Raw genomic sequence first — 16012 nt, 5'->3', positions numbered from 1 at the left:
TATCCATTATGAAATTCTACACTGTCATTAAATGTGTTGTCATAGAAAGACATTATGTGAGAAAACACATTACAGATAAATATGATAGTGTAATCCCATTTTTTAAAAATATTTTTTTAGTTGTGCATGGACACAATATGTTTGTTTGTTTATTTTTATGTGGTATTGAGGATCAAACCCAGTGCTTCACACATTCGAGGCAGGTGCTCTACCACTGAGCTACAGCCCCAGCCCTTGTTTTTAAGAATTTCTATGAATACACCTGTGTGTGCTCAGATGTATTAATGCATTTTTTTTAGTCTGGAAGAAACTGCAAACTTTAACCAGTGGCTACCTACAAGGGGTATGGAAAATAAGAAAGACAGTGACAGGGAAGTTTTGCTCTACTAAATTATTGAGCTACCTTTTACAAGGTAGCTTTATTTATTTATTTCCCCCAGTATTTGGGATGGAACCCAGATCATCACATGTGCTAGGCAAATACTAAATCACAGAGCTATATCCCCAGCCCTTTTTATTATTTTTTAAATTTGAGACAGGGTCTTGGTAATTTGCCCAGGTGGACCTTGAATTTGTCCTGTTTCAGCCTCTTAAGTCTTTGGGATTTTAAGCCTGTATCCACATACCCCACTTTTTTTTTTTTTTATGTAAGAAATAAAGCTAAATGTCTGTAATATGCATTGGTGGATATATAGCATGTAGAATGAAGGAATTGCTGTTTCATTTGAACTGTGCCAGAAGACTTGTGGTCAGGTCACTATGAAAAGTCATGTCATCAAATGGTTTTTTGTTCTGGAGAGAAACTGTAGCGCAGGGCTGAACAGCTGAAAGGAACAATCTGAATACCACATGACAACTGTTTTCAGGCTAAAAGGAGACTGTGTAGCATTTCTATGAATCCCCACCATGGTTGGAAGTTCCAGGCTATGGCTTTCATCTTAGTTGCAAGCTGGAACTGTTTTGTTCACCAGCATTTGTCTTAGGAGGAATCATTGGATTTGATTAATAGAAACACTTTGAAAAGCCACTTACTGAGGTCAAAAAGTATGCTTTAGGATTTAAGAAGAAAATAAAAAAGATAAAATATGGGTAGCTCCTGATAGGAAGGGACCAGGAGAGAGACAAGGGAGTGAAAGAGGTGGAGCCAGTATCTGTGTGTGGTGAGCCTGACTTCCTCAGGACCCATAAGACAGTTTCATTGTTGGTTACTAGGTGAAGAAGGGCTGTGCGAGTCATCTGTTAATGGGACTGAGGGGGTACATTTAAGTTGAGATGGGAACAAAAGAGCCTCTACCTTGATAAGTTGTCTCCTAATAAATGAAGCAGAGCTAAAGTCCCATGGGGACTATCAGCAACTGTGACAAGGGCTTTGGAACTCAGTGTTCCAGGAAGCAGGGGCTTCCAATTTTGCAAGGGGCAGAGAAAGCACCAGCTGACATCTTAGTTTACACTAGTTAGTACAAGGGGAAATTCAAAAGAAATTGTGTATCTGGATGTTGTGTCCTTCGTTTTAAGAGCTGCCTTGAAAGTTAGTAAAATCCCAGAGTGTTTGGGCACTGGTGACTATTAGGAGAGAGTATGTAAAAGGGGATTCAAACCTAAAAGTGAATGAGAGTCAATATGTTCTGGAAATCCTAGGCAGCCCAGCAAAGCAAGAAAAAAATGTCAGGCGTGAGAATTGCAAAAGTAGAGACAAAATAGGAATTTTTTCACTCAAGAGAATATTGTCTTCAGAAAAGTCTAAAGACTCATTAGATAAATTATTAGAATTAGTTATTTTAGCAAGGTTGCTGGATATAGAAGCAGCTTGAAAAAAAGGCATTTTTATACATAGGCTACAAACAGAAAAAATTAGTAACTTTTTAAAATATACCATTTGCAATAGCATCTGAAAAGTAAAGTACTTAGGCATAAATTTAACAAAATATTTATAAAAGCTTTAGAGAAAATTATAAAAATGTTTGAAGACATTAAAGGAAAATGGCTTAAGTTAGTGAAGAGATAGGATCAATGGATTAGAAGGCTCAATTTTGTAAAGATGTCAATTCTCCCCAACTGATGCATAGATTCAATGCAATTCCAATAAAAATCCCAACAGGTTTTTTGTGGAACTTGACAAGCTGATTCTAAAATTTATATGGAGGAGAAAAGATCCAAGAATAGCCAAGACATTCCCGAAGAAGAAGAACAAGGTGAGGAGACCTGCCTTACCAGATATAAAGAGTTATTATAAAATTTTAATAAGTAAGACAGTTTTATATTGGCACTGGGATAGATCTGATTGATCAGTGGAATAAAATAGAGAGCCCAGAAGCAGATCCATGTGTAAATGGAAACCTATTTATGATAGAAATGCTGCTGCTGTCTTGGTCGGGGAAAGGATGGACTTTTCAGAAATAGTGCTGGGACAATTGGGCAATCCTCTGGGAGTATGTGAAATGAATGTTTGTCTCATCCTAGACACAAACACTGATCCCAGTTGGTGTAAACATTGAGATTTAAAGGACAGTACTAGAAAATATAGAGACCATAGTGTAGGAAAATATGACCTCACAGTAGGAAAGAATTTCTAAAGTCTTAAAATATGCATAAAGGAGGTTGAGAGGTATAGCTCAGGTAGAGCACATGCCTAGCATTTGCAAGACTGTGCTTTTGTTCCCCACACTACCAAAAAAAAAAAAAATGTTGATATAGGGAAAATTTGATGAATTTGACTATATAAGGTTTCAAAAATTCTGTTCATAAATAGATACCATGAAGAAAATGAGAGGCAAGCCACAAACTTGGTAAAAAGGATGAATAAGTATCCAGACTATTTAAAGAACTCCTTCAAACTGTAAAGAAAATAATCCAGTAGAATGTTGGGAAAAACTCTAGACTAGGTACTTCATGGAAGGAGAATCAGTTTTGACCAATAAACTGAGGAAGGATGATGACCCTCAATAATCAGAGAAACATAAATAAAACTGTGTTTAATAAATTTCTGACCTTAGTAAATATTGATGAAGATACATATCAACAAGACCACTTTATATTGTTGGTGGGAGTATAAATACAGTAAGAAACAGTCTGGTCTTATCTGTTAAGGTTAAAGATACTCATGCCCAAAAATTCTTGATTGCTTGTAGAAAAAACATAGAAATTCATGCTTAGAGCAGGACTGTTTGTTAACTGTTAACAACCCAAATATTCATCAGTAGTAGGACAGAATAATAAATTTTGGTATAGTTACAAAATGGAGCACTACAAAGTAAAGGGAATGAACTTCAGCTACATATGACCACCTGGAAAAATCTTAACATGATGTTGAGCCAAGGGGGGAAAAAAGCAAGTCACTTACTTGATTATCATTTTATTTTTATAAAAAATAGACTGAACAATAGTAATATATTATTTAAGGAGGCAAAGTATATGGGGTTCACATATATTAAAGCAGTGTAATGATAAACATATAATTCCAAGTTTACCTATGCAAGGGGAAGGAAGAGGACATAGGAATCCAAAGAGAACTTCTAATTGAATGTTAGGCACATGTTTTAAAAATAATTGAATTAGAAAAACAATTTTTTAAAAAACTGGCATGTTTTTTTAAAAAATGAGGATTTAGCCTTGGATATAGTTAAGGCTTGAGCAAGAGATGAAATGGTGCTTGATGCCACCTACTGTTCAGAGAATATAACATCCTGCAGGCTTGTGATTCAGCTGCTCCTTCCCTACCTATGTGGGCTATGTTTTTAAAAGTAGACACTAAAAGCAGTAGGATTCCCCTTATTTTCATCCCCAGCTTAGGCTCTTCAGCCTGAATCTTGCAGCTAACACTGTTCTCCGAGGCAAGCCCTGTCTTTTCTCTTGCTAAACAGTGGTTCCTGTTCTTCCTAACTTTCCTCTTAGGAGCCTTAGCCCACCTGGAGACCTAGTTTTTCTTCATCATGACTAGGGGAGTAAGGGATTCCAATAGGACTGTGAGGTGATGATTATTGTTATTCTGACCCTTCAGTACTGAAGACTATTTTCAAGAGTCTTGCTCTTACTATTTCTAAATTACATCACTTAGAGAAGGGGTATACAGGAATTTTAGAGAAAGAGTATGCTCCATATTGGTATTGAGGGCTTAAAAAATTGGTGTTTCATCCTGATTTAAACCAGGATGGAAACCTATGGAAATCTATGAGAAGGAAGAGAAGGCAAACTATGGGTGATTTAGGAAATTCCAGTCTTTAGTATGGTCTCTGTTCCATGTACAAGAGTCCAGCCCAGGAAACTTTCTCCCTTTCATGTATTGACAGAATTGGGGCAAAGGGAATTGCCCCCTTAGTAAAATGACATGCATAACTTCCAGAATTTTAACTCTGAAAAGAAAATCCCTTGAGTAATTGAAGTCAGATGGATTATGAGACTCTGATTTCCCTTATTTTGAGGTCTTTCAGTTTAATTTTTTCTACTACTATCATGGTGGTTATATTTGTTCCTTCTTAAAGCACTTGTTTCCCTCTGGCAAAATTGGTTCTCATTGGGCTGGCATTTCCTTCATTTTTTATTTTATCTTTTTTTTTTTTTTTTGTATAAAGCCAGAAATCTAAAAGTCATTTTTCATTCCTGGCTTTCTCTACTTGGGCAATTTTCCTTCTGTCAACAAATCTAGTAATTCTAACTCTAGAGTATACCTTAAATGATTCCATCTCCCTGTTCTATCTTTCCCTGCCTCCACTTCATGCTTCAATTCTTGTCTCTACACGGTTATTTTCCACGTAGCAATTGGAGTGAGTAAATTGAGTCACATTTTTAAAACCTTCAGTAGTTTCCTCACACTTGAAATCCAAACTTTATTCACAGACCTACATGTAAATGAATAATCTGACCTTAAGTTCGATCTCCTCCCATTCCTACTGTTATCGCCACCAACCTCACCAAGTGTGTGACACCTTCACTGACCTTTAGTTCCTCACACAGGCAAGCCTTCTCCTGCCTTTGGGTCATCACAAGTGCTGTTCGCTGTGCCTGGAATACTGTCTTCCACACTCATCCTTCCTTATGAACACCTACCCTTAATCTAAATATGGCCCTTTCTGATACTTTATCTCTAATAGTGTCCTGTTCTTTCATAGTATTTATCATGATGTGTAATTATATATTTGTTTTATCTGTTTAATGTCTGTCTTTCACCCACAAGTTTATATTGTGTATATGCTTGATCCACCACTGTTTGCTCTGTACCTAGCCTAACAGGTACACAATATTTATTTGTTGAAAAAATGAAAGAAAAATAATACATGAACCATAATTTACTAATTATATTCTCCTACTGCTGAATACTAAGGTTGTTCTCAGTTTTGGGTTATTCTGAGTAATGATTAAGTAAATGATTTGAACATAGAGATTTTTATTTCCTCAGATTAAATTCTGAGAAGTTAAATTACTAGGTCAAAAGATTATGACTCTTTTCAAGGCTAATAAAATATACTTTCAAATCACTTCTCAGAAAGATTGTCTAGGTTGGAATTTTAAACTATTTTCCCTTTTTGTTTTCTTAGTTTTAAATAAATAGAACATAAGAATCGAACTGTTTGAATAAAATTTAGCTTCCCACTCTTGTAAAACTCATTTATTGAATGCTTATTTTGTGCCACATGTAAGATTATCTCATTTATTCTTGTGGCAGGTGTAATTATCGCAGGGTCACATATGAAGAAACTTGAGCCTAGAAAGGTTAACAGGCTTACTCAAGCTGATACAACCTAAGCTGTCTTGTGTCAAAACATTTTATGCTTGCCCACATACCTCCCTGTGCTATCTAAATTACATTTGCTCTAAAACTGCTGCAACAGTGCCACTTTACCCAACTCTACTTCCCAGCTGCTACATCCATGTGAATGCCCTCCCTCCCACCGATTAGTCCTTGCTTTCTTGCTTCATGATGCTATAGGATGGGGTGCCATGCCCCTCTATGAGAGACCTAAAGAGAGCCTAAATCAGCCCTCTTGTTGGGTTCACTGAGATGCATGAGGATGAATGGCCCATTTTTTTCTGTTATGTACCCCATTACTATTACAAGGTGGTTTATTTCGACCCAGCATTGTAACAGGCCCTAATCAAATAGTATCATAAAAAAAGTATGCTATGCTTATAGTAGCAGGAATGGCACTTCACCTCCTGGGGATTCTTGGTATTAATTCTGAGGGGCTTGCAGTTGTTTAGAGGAGAGGAGCATTCTCTCTGTTAGACTGTAAGTATTCACCTGAGTCTAGGCCTCATCCCCAGAGTAAAGGTAGAACTTGCTGCCAGGTCAGGTTTGGTGAGAGTCTGTACGTTTACTGTTTATCCCTTTTTAAAGTCCTCTAATTTCTCTTACCTTTTCAGGCTCTCCCTGCTTGTCCTATCCAGGCCACCTGTGAGGCTGCCTCCAAAGAGGAAAACAAGGAAAAAAATCGTTATGTAAACATCTTGCCTTGTGAGTGTTTGTTGGGTTTGGTGTTGGGGGGGATTATGACCTGAAATTAATCTCTGACCAGATTTTCTGAGGATGGAAAGAATCACGGGAGGGTGATAGCTAGACTAGGGTCAAGACTTCAGGCTGAAAAATCCATTACATGGCTTCTCTTGCCACCCCACAGGGTCACTTGGGCTGGTTCATCAAGATTTTTGTTGCAGACTTAAAGTTTTAGGAGGCCAGAGAGAAAAGTTTAATAGGACCAGACAGGAAGTAGGTTATTGGGGTGTTGTTTTATTGTAATGCTCATTGAAAGAAATTCCAATACAGAGTTTTCTTTATACCCCTTCCCAGAGTTAGTCTTTGCTCATCAGTTGATCTACAATCTAAAAATATTTTTGTAGCCCAGTAGTCTCCAGAATGGAACATGCATAATCCAGGCAGGTATAAGAGGAAAATATTTGAACTTGATTTTATATTGCTTTTTAAAAAATTTATCCTTCTAAAATTTTTATATTTTAGGGTCATAGTTATGTTAGCTTTTATGCATAATTTATCAGTAAATGAACATATGTTGGAGATGCATGCTTAAATTTTTATTGGTTACATATGGGACCCAAAAAATTAAGACCACTCTACTAGACATTTACAGCCACTTATTTGTATACTTATATATGTATATACATAAATGTATTTGCTATATATTTTAAAAATATAATTGGTATATTGTACACATTGAACTTTTTGCGGGGGGGGGGGGGCGTGGAAGGGGGATGGTGCTGGGGATTGAACCCAGGGCTTCCTGTACATGAGGCAAATGTTATACCACTGAGCTAGATCCCCAAACCCCTTTCTTTTTTCTTTTTACCTTATATATTATCAGTTCATCTGTCAAACAATTTCCTTTTTATCAATTGGTTAGTATTTCATACAGTGGGTATATGTGAGTATGTATTCCCTGATGATAGTTGTGTTTAAGAATTTGGGATCTTAAAAATATGTTGGAATGACATCTTTATACATCAGTATTTCAGTACACATAAGACTGCAGATGTCTCAGCTGACCTAAACAATTGCATCAGAGAGAAATAAAATTGGATTTACTGGAATAGTAATTGTTGGATTTTTCCTAGATGACCACTCTAGAGTCCACCTGACACCTGTTGAAGGGGTTCCGGATTCTGATTACATCAATGCTTCATTCATCAATGTAAGGAACTCATGCTTTTCTCATTTATCTCCCTGAAAGACCATTGTCTACCATCTGTTGGGTTTTTTCCCAGCTGTATGTTAGGAGGGATATTTGCCATTTTTCCTTAAGTCTGATTTTTTTTAAAAGACCAAATATTTTAAAAATATATCTCAGTTTTTATCTTCCAGTGATTAGAAACATTTGCCCAAACTTAAATTCTTCTCAGTACAAATTTTAATAGGCTTCCTATTGCTGACTCTGCATATGTCCATCTCTGAGTTATAATGCTTTCTCCTTCTGTGTTCAGAAGCACATCTATGCTGCCCTTGTTTAAACTGGAATAGAAAATGGCTTCTCAGATTTAGGCCCCTTCTTCTATTTGGCCTCTGACTTGTAGACTTGTGTTTCATATCATTACCTTGGTATGACCTGGCATCCCATCGAAACTTCCTCCTTCACTGCCCATTGTATTGCTGTCTAAAAGGGGAAGAGGGTGATTCACAGCCCTTAAAATGATTTTTCACTTTCCTATGACTTCTCAAGTGAGTACCATATGTAAGTTATTAGGTTGAAAGTTGTAACTGGAACAGTAAGGACTAAAAGAAGAAAGTTAATGCAGTTTTAGTTTTTCAGAGGTTCCTTATCTGTTGAGTGGCCTCTCCAGGCTCCTTTGCTTCTTGTCTCCCACTGCCTTTCTTGGGAAACCTATTCTCAAAACACTTGGAGCTATTCCCAGAATGTTTTGCATTGGGTAAAACACCCTCAAAAAAAGTAATAATAAGCTAGGGCATGGTGATATGAGTCTATTCCCAGCTACTTGGGAGGCTGAGGTGAGAGTTTCTACTTGAGCCCAGGAGTTTCAGACCTGAGCAATATAGTGAGACCCCCCCCCCCCATAGCTACGTAAAGAAATAAAACAACCCTTTGTTCTTCTCAGAGTAGGCCCAGCTTCATCCCTGCAATTACCTCATATGCTTCTGTCTTGGAAGGTTCTTACCCAGTAACACTAAAACATACATTATGGGCTGCTGATAAAACATCAGAAACATAGTCTAGCCTAGGAGTTGTTATTTTAATATCCTTATACCAGTATTCCCTAATAATTTTTTGAAAAGACTACTTATACTGTTTGCAGTTTGTAATCTTGTTTTTATCCTCAAAGCTAATCTCTTGGGAATTTCTGTAATGGAAATTCTCATTAATTGCCTGGACCTTTTCACAAGGAAGGCCTTGTTAACTGGTTCAGGGTTAGACTAGAGAATTTCATTCCTATTAACTTTTTGTTCTCACTTTATTCTCCCGCCTCCCAGGGCTACCAGGAAAAAAACAAATTCATTGCTGCACAAGGTAAAGTAATGACAACATTTTATTCTTGGTCTTAACCGTGATCTCCAGTGGATTTGGGGTTTCCCCTATTCCAAAGACTGAATGGATTAGCGAGAATGCAGTAGCTTTTCTGTAGTTTTATTACTATTTAAAAGAAATGAAACCCACCTCACAGGTTACAACTAAGGGCTTTCATTCATCTTGATGACTTGATATCCAGGGATCCTTTAAAAGAGGTTCTTTTGCCCAGGCACTGTGGTACACACCTGTAATCCCAGCAGCTTGGGAGGCTGAGGCAAGAATATCACAAGTTCAGCATGGGCAACTTAGTGACCCTTAGCAATGTAGACCCTATTTCAAAATTTAAAAATATAACAATAATAAAAGAACTGGGAGTGTAGCTCAATGGTAAAGTGCCCCTAAGTTCAATCCACAGTACCAAGGGTTTAAAAAAAAAGCGGGGGGTGGGGGGTGGGGGAGTGAGTAATTGATGTTAATGTGGTCCACTGACTTATTCAGTTATTTATTGACCATATCTTATATAATAGACACTGGCCTAAGTGATGGGGCTATGGAGGGAATGAAACAATATAAAGTCTCTGCCTTTTTGGAGCATTTAGTTGGTAAAGTTTGCGGCAAGTAAACATATTAACAGAAATGTGAATAAGTGACTATGCTGTTCATTATAATGGCCACTTAGCCACATGTGGCCATTTAAGATTAAATTTTAAGTTTGATATAGCTTGCCTATTGTGTGAGGTTCTAAGTTCCATTTCCAGCACCTCAAAAAAAAAAAAAAAAAAAACCCACATTACATTAAATTTTAATTAATAAAATTTAAAGTTTGTTTCTTGATTGTGTACTAAGACTTATTGATCTTTTGTTTTAAGGCTCAATAGCTACATGTTGCTAGAGGCTACTGTGTTAGTGCAGATATAAAACATTTCCATAATTGCAGAAAGTTCTATCAGATGATAAAAAAGATACAAACTAAAACAGATGTAGCAATGAAATAAGGTAGTCAGGGAAAGCCTCAGAAACTCCTTGTTACAGCAGCCTCCCCTGGGGCCTACCTATTGCCTGACAAGGCTCTGCTTTCCCTCCCTCTGTATACAGCCACCTCTTAGTTCAGACTATTTCATTTTGGGTGGGGATGTTGCTCAGTGGTAGAGCACACTCAAGGCCCTGGGTTCAATCCCTAGCACACACAAAAAAAGGTAAAAAATGAAAAATAAAATTTGTTTTTATTTTTACTAAAGGGAATACTTGGAGTAATAAAAGGCAGAGAAGGAAAAAAATTAAAAAGTGAAAAGAATCAAGAAAACTGGATATATATAAATATATCCATGGCTTTTGTACCATGGATTATTCAGGAAATAAAGAAAAAGAATTTAAGAAAGTCAAAGGGAATGTAAAACTTGTAAACAAACAAATTTATGCTCATACTTGCAGTCTCAGAACTGGGGAGACTGAGGTGGTAGAATCACTTCACTAGTTTCAGACTAGCCTGGACAACATAGCAGGGTCCTTTCTCATAAACAAATATAAATCAACAACAATTTTCTCCCCTTTCTTCTTTAGTTTTGTGGTCTAATGCCTCTGAGGCAATGTTTTTAATCTGTTGGCTCCTGGTAGGTGCTCTAATCCCTTATAAAGCTCCTCTCCCTCAGTCAGGCAGCCATGCACAATGTGCCCTTCTCCCCATCTTCCCAATAAAATTGGATCCCAGTTTTGAGTTAAGGTAATATTTGTTACTTCCATTTTCATGAGTATACATATATTCACAACTGAAACGTGGAATACTGTGTTGTTTTGTACATTTTGCCCCTTCTTTTTTGGGAATTAATGATTGCACTTTTTCATAGTCATTTATTCTCCCTCCTTCCCTCCCTTTCTTTTTTCTTTTTTTTTTTTGGAGGGGGGGGTGGTGCTAGGGATTGAACCCAGGGCCTTGTGCATGTGAGGCAAGTACTCTACCAACTGAGCTATAACCCCAGCCCCCATTCTTTCTTTCTTTATTTTTATTTATACATGACAGTGGAATGCATTACAATTTTTATTACATAAATAGAGCACAACTTTTCATATCTCTGGTTGTATACAAAGTATATTCACACCAATTTGTGACTTCATACATGTACTTTGGATAATAATGATCATCACATTCTACCATCATTTCTAACCCCATGCCCCGTCCCTTCACCTCTAACCCCTCTGCCTTTTCTAGAGTTCGACTATTCCTCCCATGTTCCCTCTCCCACTATGAATAAGCCTCCTTATATCAAAAAAAGGTATACTCATAAACTGCTGGTGGGACTGCAAATTGGTGCAACCAATATGGAAAGCAGTATGGAAATTTCTTGGAAAATTGGGACTGGACCACCGTTTGAACCAGCTATCTCTCTCCTCGGTCTGTACCCAAAGGACTTAAAAACAGCATACTACAGGGACACAGCCACATCAATGTTTATAGCAGCACAATTCACAACAGCTAAACTATAGCACCAACCTAGTTGCCCTTCAATAGGTGAGTGGATTAAAAAAAATGTGGCATATACACACAATGGAATATTACTCAGCAATAAAAGAGAATAAAATCATGACATTTGTCGGTGAATGGATGGAGTTAGAGAAGATAATGCTAAGTGAAGTTAGCCAATCCCAAAAAACCAAATGCCAAATGTTTTCTTTGATATAAGGAGGCTTAGTCATTTACCTTTTTAATATGCCTACCTCTAATTTTTCCCCTAAACTTTTTTGCAATGCTGGTGATCAGTCCCAGGGCCTTGCACACACTAGGCATCCCCTAAAATCATTATTAGAAGTATATATATTTCCTCTCAGTACTTTCAGATACACAAGGTTTAATTTAAAAAAAAAAATTAATTTAAATTCCTTCTGGAGCCTTCCTTGGCTCCATGTTGGATTGGTTGTCAGAGGCTCTCTAGCCTCCTAAGTCTCCTAAAGCTTCCCTTTACAAACACTCTGGGAATTTCATTAGTCTCTGTTAGGTCCCATTTCTTTCTCTCTTTGTTACCTGATAATTGTTTAGAATCTTCTTATAAATTTTGAATTCCAGCCTAGACAAGTCACTCATCTTTGGGGCTGAAAACGTTCACTTCAGCATGATAGGAAGGAGTAAATGTCACATCAAGCATCTAGCCTACTATCTGGACCATAATGTAGGTATTCAGTAAGCAGTCATGATTTCTAATCCATAACTTTAATATCCTTGAGAGACACTGTGTTCTGTTATGTTTTGACAGCTTCTTGCCTCCAATCATGGTCAAGTGCCTGGCACATACATGGTGGTTACAAGGGAAACATTCAACTTTTAGGTAGCTGGGTTGGATATTTAGCTGAAAACATGGACATAGGATTTCAAAAGCCAGAAATGGATCTTCCGAATTTCTTAGCACCTTTCTTCCCTTTTGTGTGTGTGTGTGTGTGTGTGTGTGTGTGTGTGTGTGTGTTTAATCTTTGCTGTTGGCTACTTTAGGACCAAAAGAAGAAACAGTAAATGATTTCTGGAGGATGATCTGGGAACAAAACACAGCCACCATCGTCATGGTGACCAACCTAAAAGAGCGAAAAGAGGTGAGTGGAGAAATTAGATAAGGGGGGTCTTGATATGGATGTGGCCAGCAGAAGGGCTACTCTCTGGAGCTCTGAGTTGGAGCCTGGCTATCTATTCTTTGTGGCTGTTGTGCCATGGATCATTCAGGCAAACACAAGCTGATGTGTGTACTAGACTCTTCTATGGCCTGGAAGCCTCAGATGAACTTAGGGGGGCTAGGGCAGATTCCCACATCTGGTAGTCAAACAGCTTGCTCTGGTTCTAAAATAACTTGGAAGGAAGACATAGGCCTTTAGTTAAGGGAAAACCACAGAGGCTATTCTCCCGTAGTTTCTCAAGTCCCTTATTCCCCTGGTTTCCTATCCCATCTCCTGAGGCCTTTAGGTATATCCTAAAGTTGACAGAGGGACCTGTGCGAACTGACACCCTGAAGGAATGCAGAACAACCTGAGGCTTGGGGCCTGGCTCCTGTAGTCAGATTTCTGATTGCTCCTTTTCCTTGTGTGGCTGCCACGACTACTCCTGGCCTTACCCAGCATCATCAGTGGGTCACAGCCAGTGCCAGTTCTGGGTTCTATATCAAGCCCCAGAGAAGAATCCCCGTTTGTGGCAATATTTCTCAAGGATGGCCTTTGAATCACCTTGCTCACCGTCCTGGGGTGTTTAAGGGTTGATCAGCAGCTCCCCAGTGCCTAAGAGGGATAGTGCTAGGACTGGGCTTTAGTTTAGATTCCTTCAAATAGACCTCTGATTCTTTAAAGCTGCCGAAGACTCGGTGAACAGAGAAGGCCTTAGACCTCTCATAGCAGGTTTATAGTCTGCCATAGTCCATCTTGGTGGCCCTCTCATATCAGACTGCTGGCTCCAGGAGTTCAGACAGGCTTGCCCCTAAATCCTGATCTGGGATATTGTGGAAGGACAGATTTTATAAATAAAATTACTTCAGATTTGCCCTGAATTGAAGGGGTGAGTGTGGGAAAGATAAGTATGGGACTGATGCTCTGTGAAGAGATTATGGAAGCTGAGGAATTTGATAAAAGGAAGTTAGAATGAATAAGTCCACAGCTTCCTGAGGTGAAAATAGAAGTGCTAGGGCTTTCTGGGGACTTCATTATGGCCCTTTGCATCAGCCAGGGGCAATCTGAGATGAGGGGGTATGTGTCTATTTCTTTCCAGTGTAAGTGTGCCCAGTACTGGCCAGATCAAGGCTGTTGGACCTATGGGAATATCCGTGTGTCTGTAGAGGATGTGACTGTCCTGGTGGACTACACAGTACGAAAGTTCTGCATTCAGCAGGTACTGTCTCCCGCCTCCTTTCCCAGTCTTGTTTAGGATCAGCTAACCACTGAGAGGATGGGAACAGGCTATTGTCCCCACTCCTATCCAATATGGTCAAGAATCACTAAGTGTGCAATATGTTTAAGTCTGAAACCAGAGATCTGACCTTCAGAGAGCTTCTCAGACCTTAAGAGGACAATGTTTTCATGACTTGGGAGTAAAGTATCAACTGATGTGGAGTTTGATCCAAGATGTGACCAAGCACTATGGAGTAGGGGATTGGGAGGTAGCATAATCTGCCAGGTACTAGAGTCACCTTTCCTACTTCAAAGGCTTCTGATGACAAGGACCAGGTGGGCATATTCTTGGCACTCCAGAGCAACCGTGGAGGCCTGAGCCAAAGTTGCCTTTAGCTGAAGAGCCTGTGGTGCTTTGGAAAGGGCCTTGGTTCTGACCTTGCCATTTACTCATTCTGAAGCCTTGATAGGTCATTGAAGTTTTCTTGAGTTTTACCTTCCACACCTATAGGTTGAGAATAATATTAACAGCCCTGCCTAACTCATGGAGTTACTAGGAGTTACTAGGAAGATTCTCTGGCCATGGTCAGAACTTTTCTGGATACACTCTCTCTTTCTCATTGTAACTGACAATCATTGTTGTACCTTCCCTCCCGTGAGATGCCCAGTCCTGGTTATCAAGGCCAACATAAAAGATTTCCTCATTTCACAGGTGGGTGATGTGACCAACAGAAAACCACAGCGCCTCATCACTCAGTTCCATTTTACCAGCTGGCCAGACTTTGGGGTGCCTTTCACCCCGATCGGCATGCTCAAGTTCCTCAAGAAAGTGAAGGCCTGTAACCCTCAGTATGCAGGGGCTATTGTGGTCCACTGCAGGTCAGTATGTCCTGACTCTTTGCTCCCCACATTCTGCCCACTTGGCCAGAGCAGGAAACAGCATAGGGTCCCTGGCTGAGGAAGGTGGCATAGAGAACATGAGCACTAGGGCCCCAGGGGGGAGCACCAAGAGAGACTCTTCAAGTTCTACTGCTGGTAGAGAATATGACTTGAGAAAAGAGGGAAGGAAGAGCAGTCCTCCAAGGTTGGTAGTGGGGAGACCCTGCTGTGGAGCTGGAGTATGTGATGACCATGTATCCTTGCAGCTTCAGATTCAGAGTTCTTAATGCTGATAGCTAGAGATCAGAAAGTCAGGGAAGAGTGGAGTTTCTGGTTCCAAGAGAGTCCTAACTCCCTCCCCTTCAGAATTAGAATTTAGAGGCCTAGAAAAAAGAGCCCCAGCCTTTGTTGTCCTCCCTGCCTCCTCCAGTAAGGCATGCTGTTCATCCCAGTAACCATCCTCTGCCCTCTGGCTACAGTGCAGGTGTAGGGCGTACTGGTACCTTTGTCGTCATTGATGCCATGCTGGACATGATGCATACAGAGCGGAAGGTGGATGTATATGGCTTTGTGAGCCGAATCCGGGCCCAGCGCTGCCAGATGGTGCAAACAGATGTGAGTAATCTGTGGATGAAGGTGGCGGTAGGTTTTTTCCTGGGGCTAAAATATCTGCCTACCTCAAGGGCTCACTCAGTCTCCCAGGTTATTGTAAATGATCGTCATTATACAGTGTGATGAAGAGCCCTTATAAATTATCTACTCAGCCATGCTCGGTGGCACATACCCGTAATCCTAGCAGCCCGGGAAGCTGAGGCAAGGAGGATCACGAGTTCAAGTACTGCCTCAGCAATTTAGTGAGGCCCTGTCTCAAAAAAATAAAAGAACTGGGAATGTGGCTTAAGCACCCCTGGGTTCAATTCCTGATACCAAAACAAAGTGCTTAAAGAGAATACAAGCTGGGTGCGGTGATTTATGCCTATAATTCTAGCTATTCAGGAGGCTGAGGTAGCAGGATCGCAAGTATGAGACCAGTTTGGTAATTTTGCAAGACCCTGTCTCAAAAAAGGATTGGGGACATAACTCAGTTGTAGAGCACCCCTCACCTCTGGGTTCAATCCCTAGTATCAAAAGAAAGCAAGCAAGCACAGAGGAGGTTTTGACTTTGGGTATGGGCATGTCAGGAAGGCAGCTGTCATTTCACTGGTCTTTAAAAGATAAGGGAACATGGGCTGGGGATATAGCTCAGTTTGTAGAGTGCTTGCCTCACATGCACAAGACCCTGGGTTCAATCCCCAGCACCACAAAAAAAAAAAAAA

The 16012-nt window shown here is 39.6% G+C and overlaps 1 protein-coding gene across 6 annotated transcripts in view; it reads left to right on the top strand.

Annotated features, from left to right (window-relative positions):
• Positions 1 to 16012, top strand: part of Ptpra (protein tyrosine phosphatase receptor type A) — a 122477-nt gene that overhangs the window by 90457 nt on the left and 16008 nt on the right. For 5 of the 6 annotated variants that reach the window (XM_058575537.1, XM_046433687.2, XM_046433688.2 and 2 more), the window contains 7 exons: positions 6358 to 6448; positions 7561 to 7637; positions 8930 to 8966; positions 12445 to 12542; positions 13699 to 13818; positions 14530 to 14696; positions 15176 to 15311. In XM_058575537.1, coding sequence (XP_058431520.1) covers positions 6358 to 6448; positions 7561 to 7637; positions 8930 to 8966; positions 12445 to 12542; positions 13699 to 13818; positions 14530 to 14696; positions 15176 to 15311 — 726 coding nt within the window. Of the gene's footprint in view, positions 1 to 2098; positions 2193 to 6357; positions 6449 to 7560; positions 7638 to 8929; positions 8967 to 12444; positions 12543 to 13698; positions 13819 to 14529; positions 14697 to 15175; positions 15312 to 16012 lie in introns of all 6 variants that reach the window. The other variant, XM_046433691.1, reaches the window with a different exon arrangement.

The sequence above is a fragment of the Marmota monax genome, unplaced genomic scaffold (genome assembly GCF_021218885.2).
Source record: "Marmota monax isolate L192 unplaced genomic scaffold, Marmota_monax_Labrador192_F-V1.1 WCK01_AAM20220418_F8-fsc00014, whole genome shotgun sequence".
Lineage (NCBI taxonomy): Eukaryota > Metazoa > Chordata > Mammalia > Rodentia > Sciuridae > Marmota > Marmota monax.
Note: the sequence above shows the minus strand (reverse complement) of the source record. Positions and strands in the feature narration are given on the sequence as shown.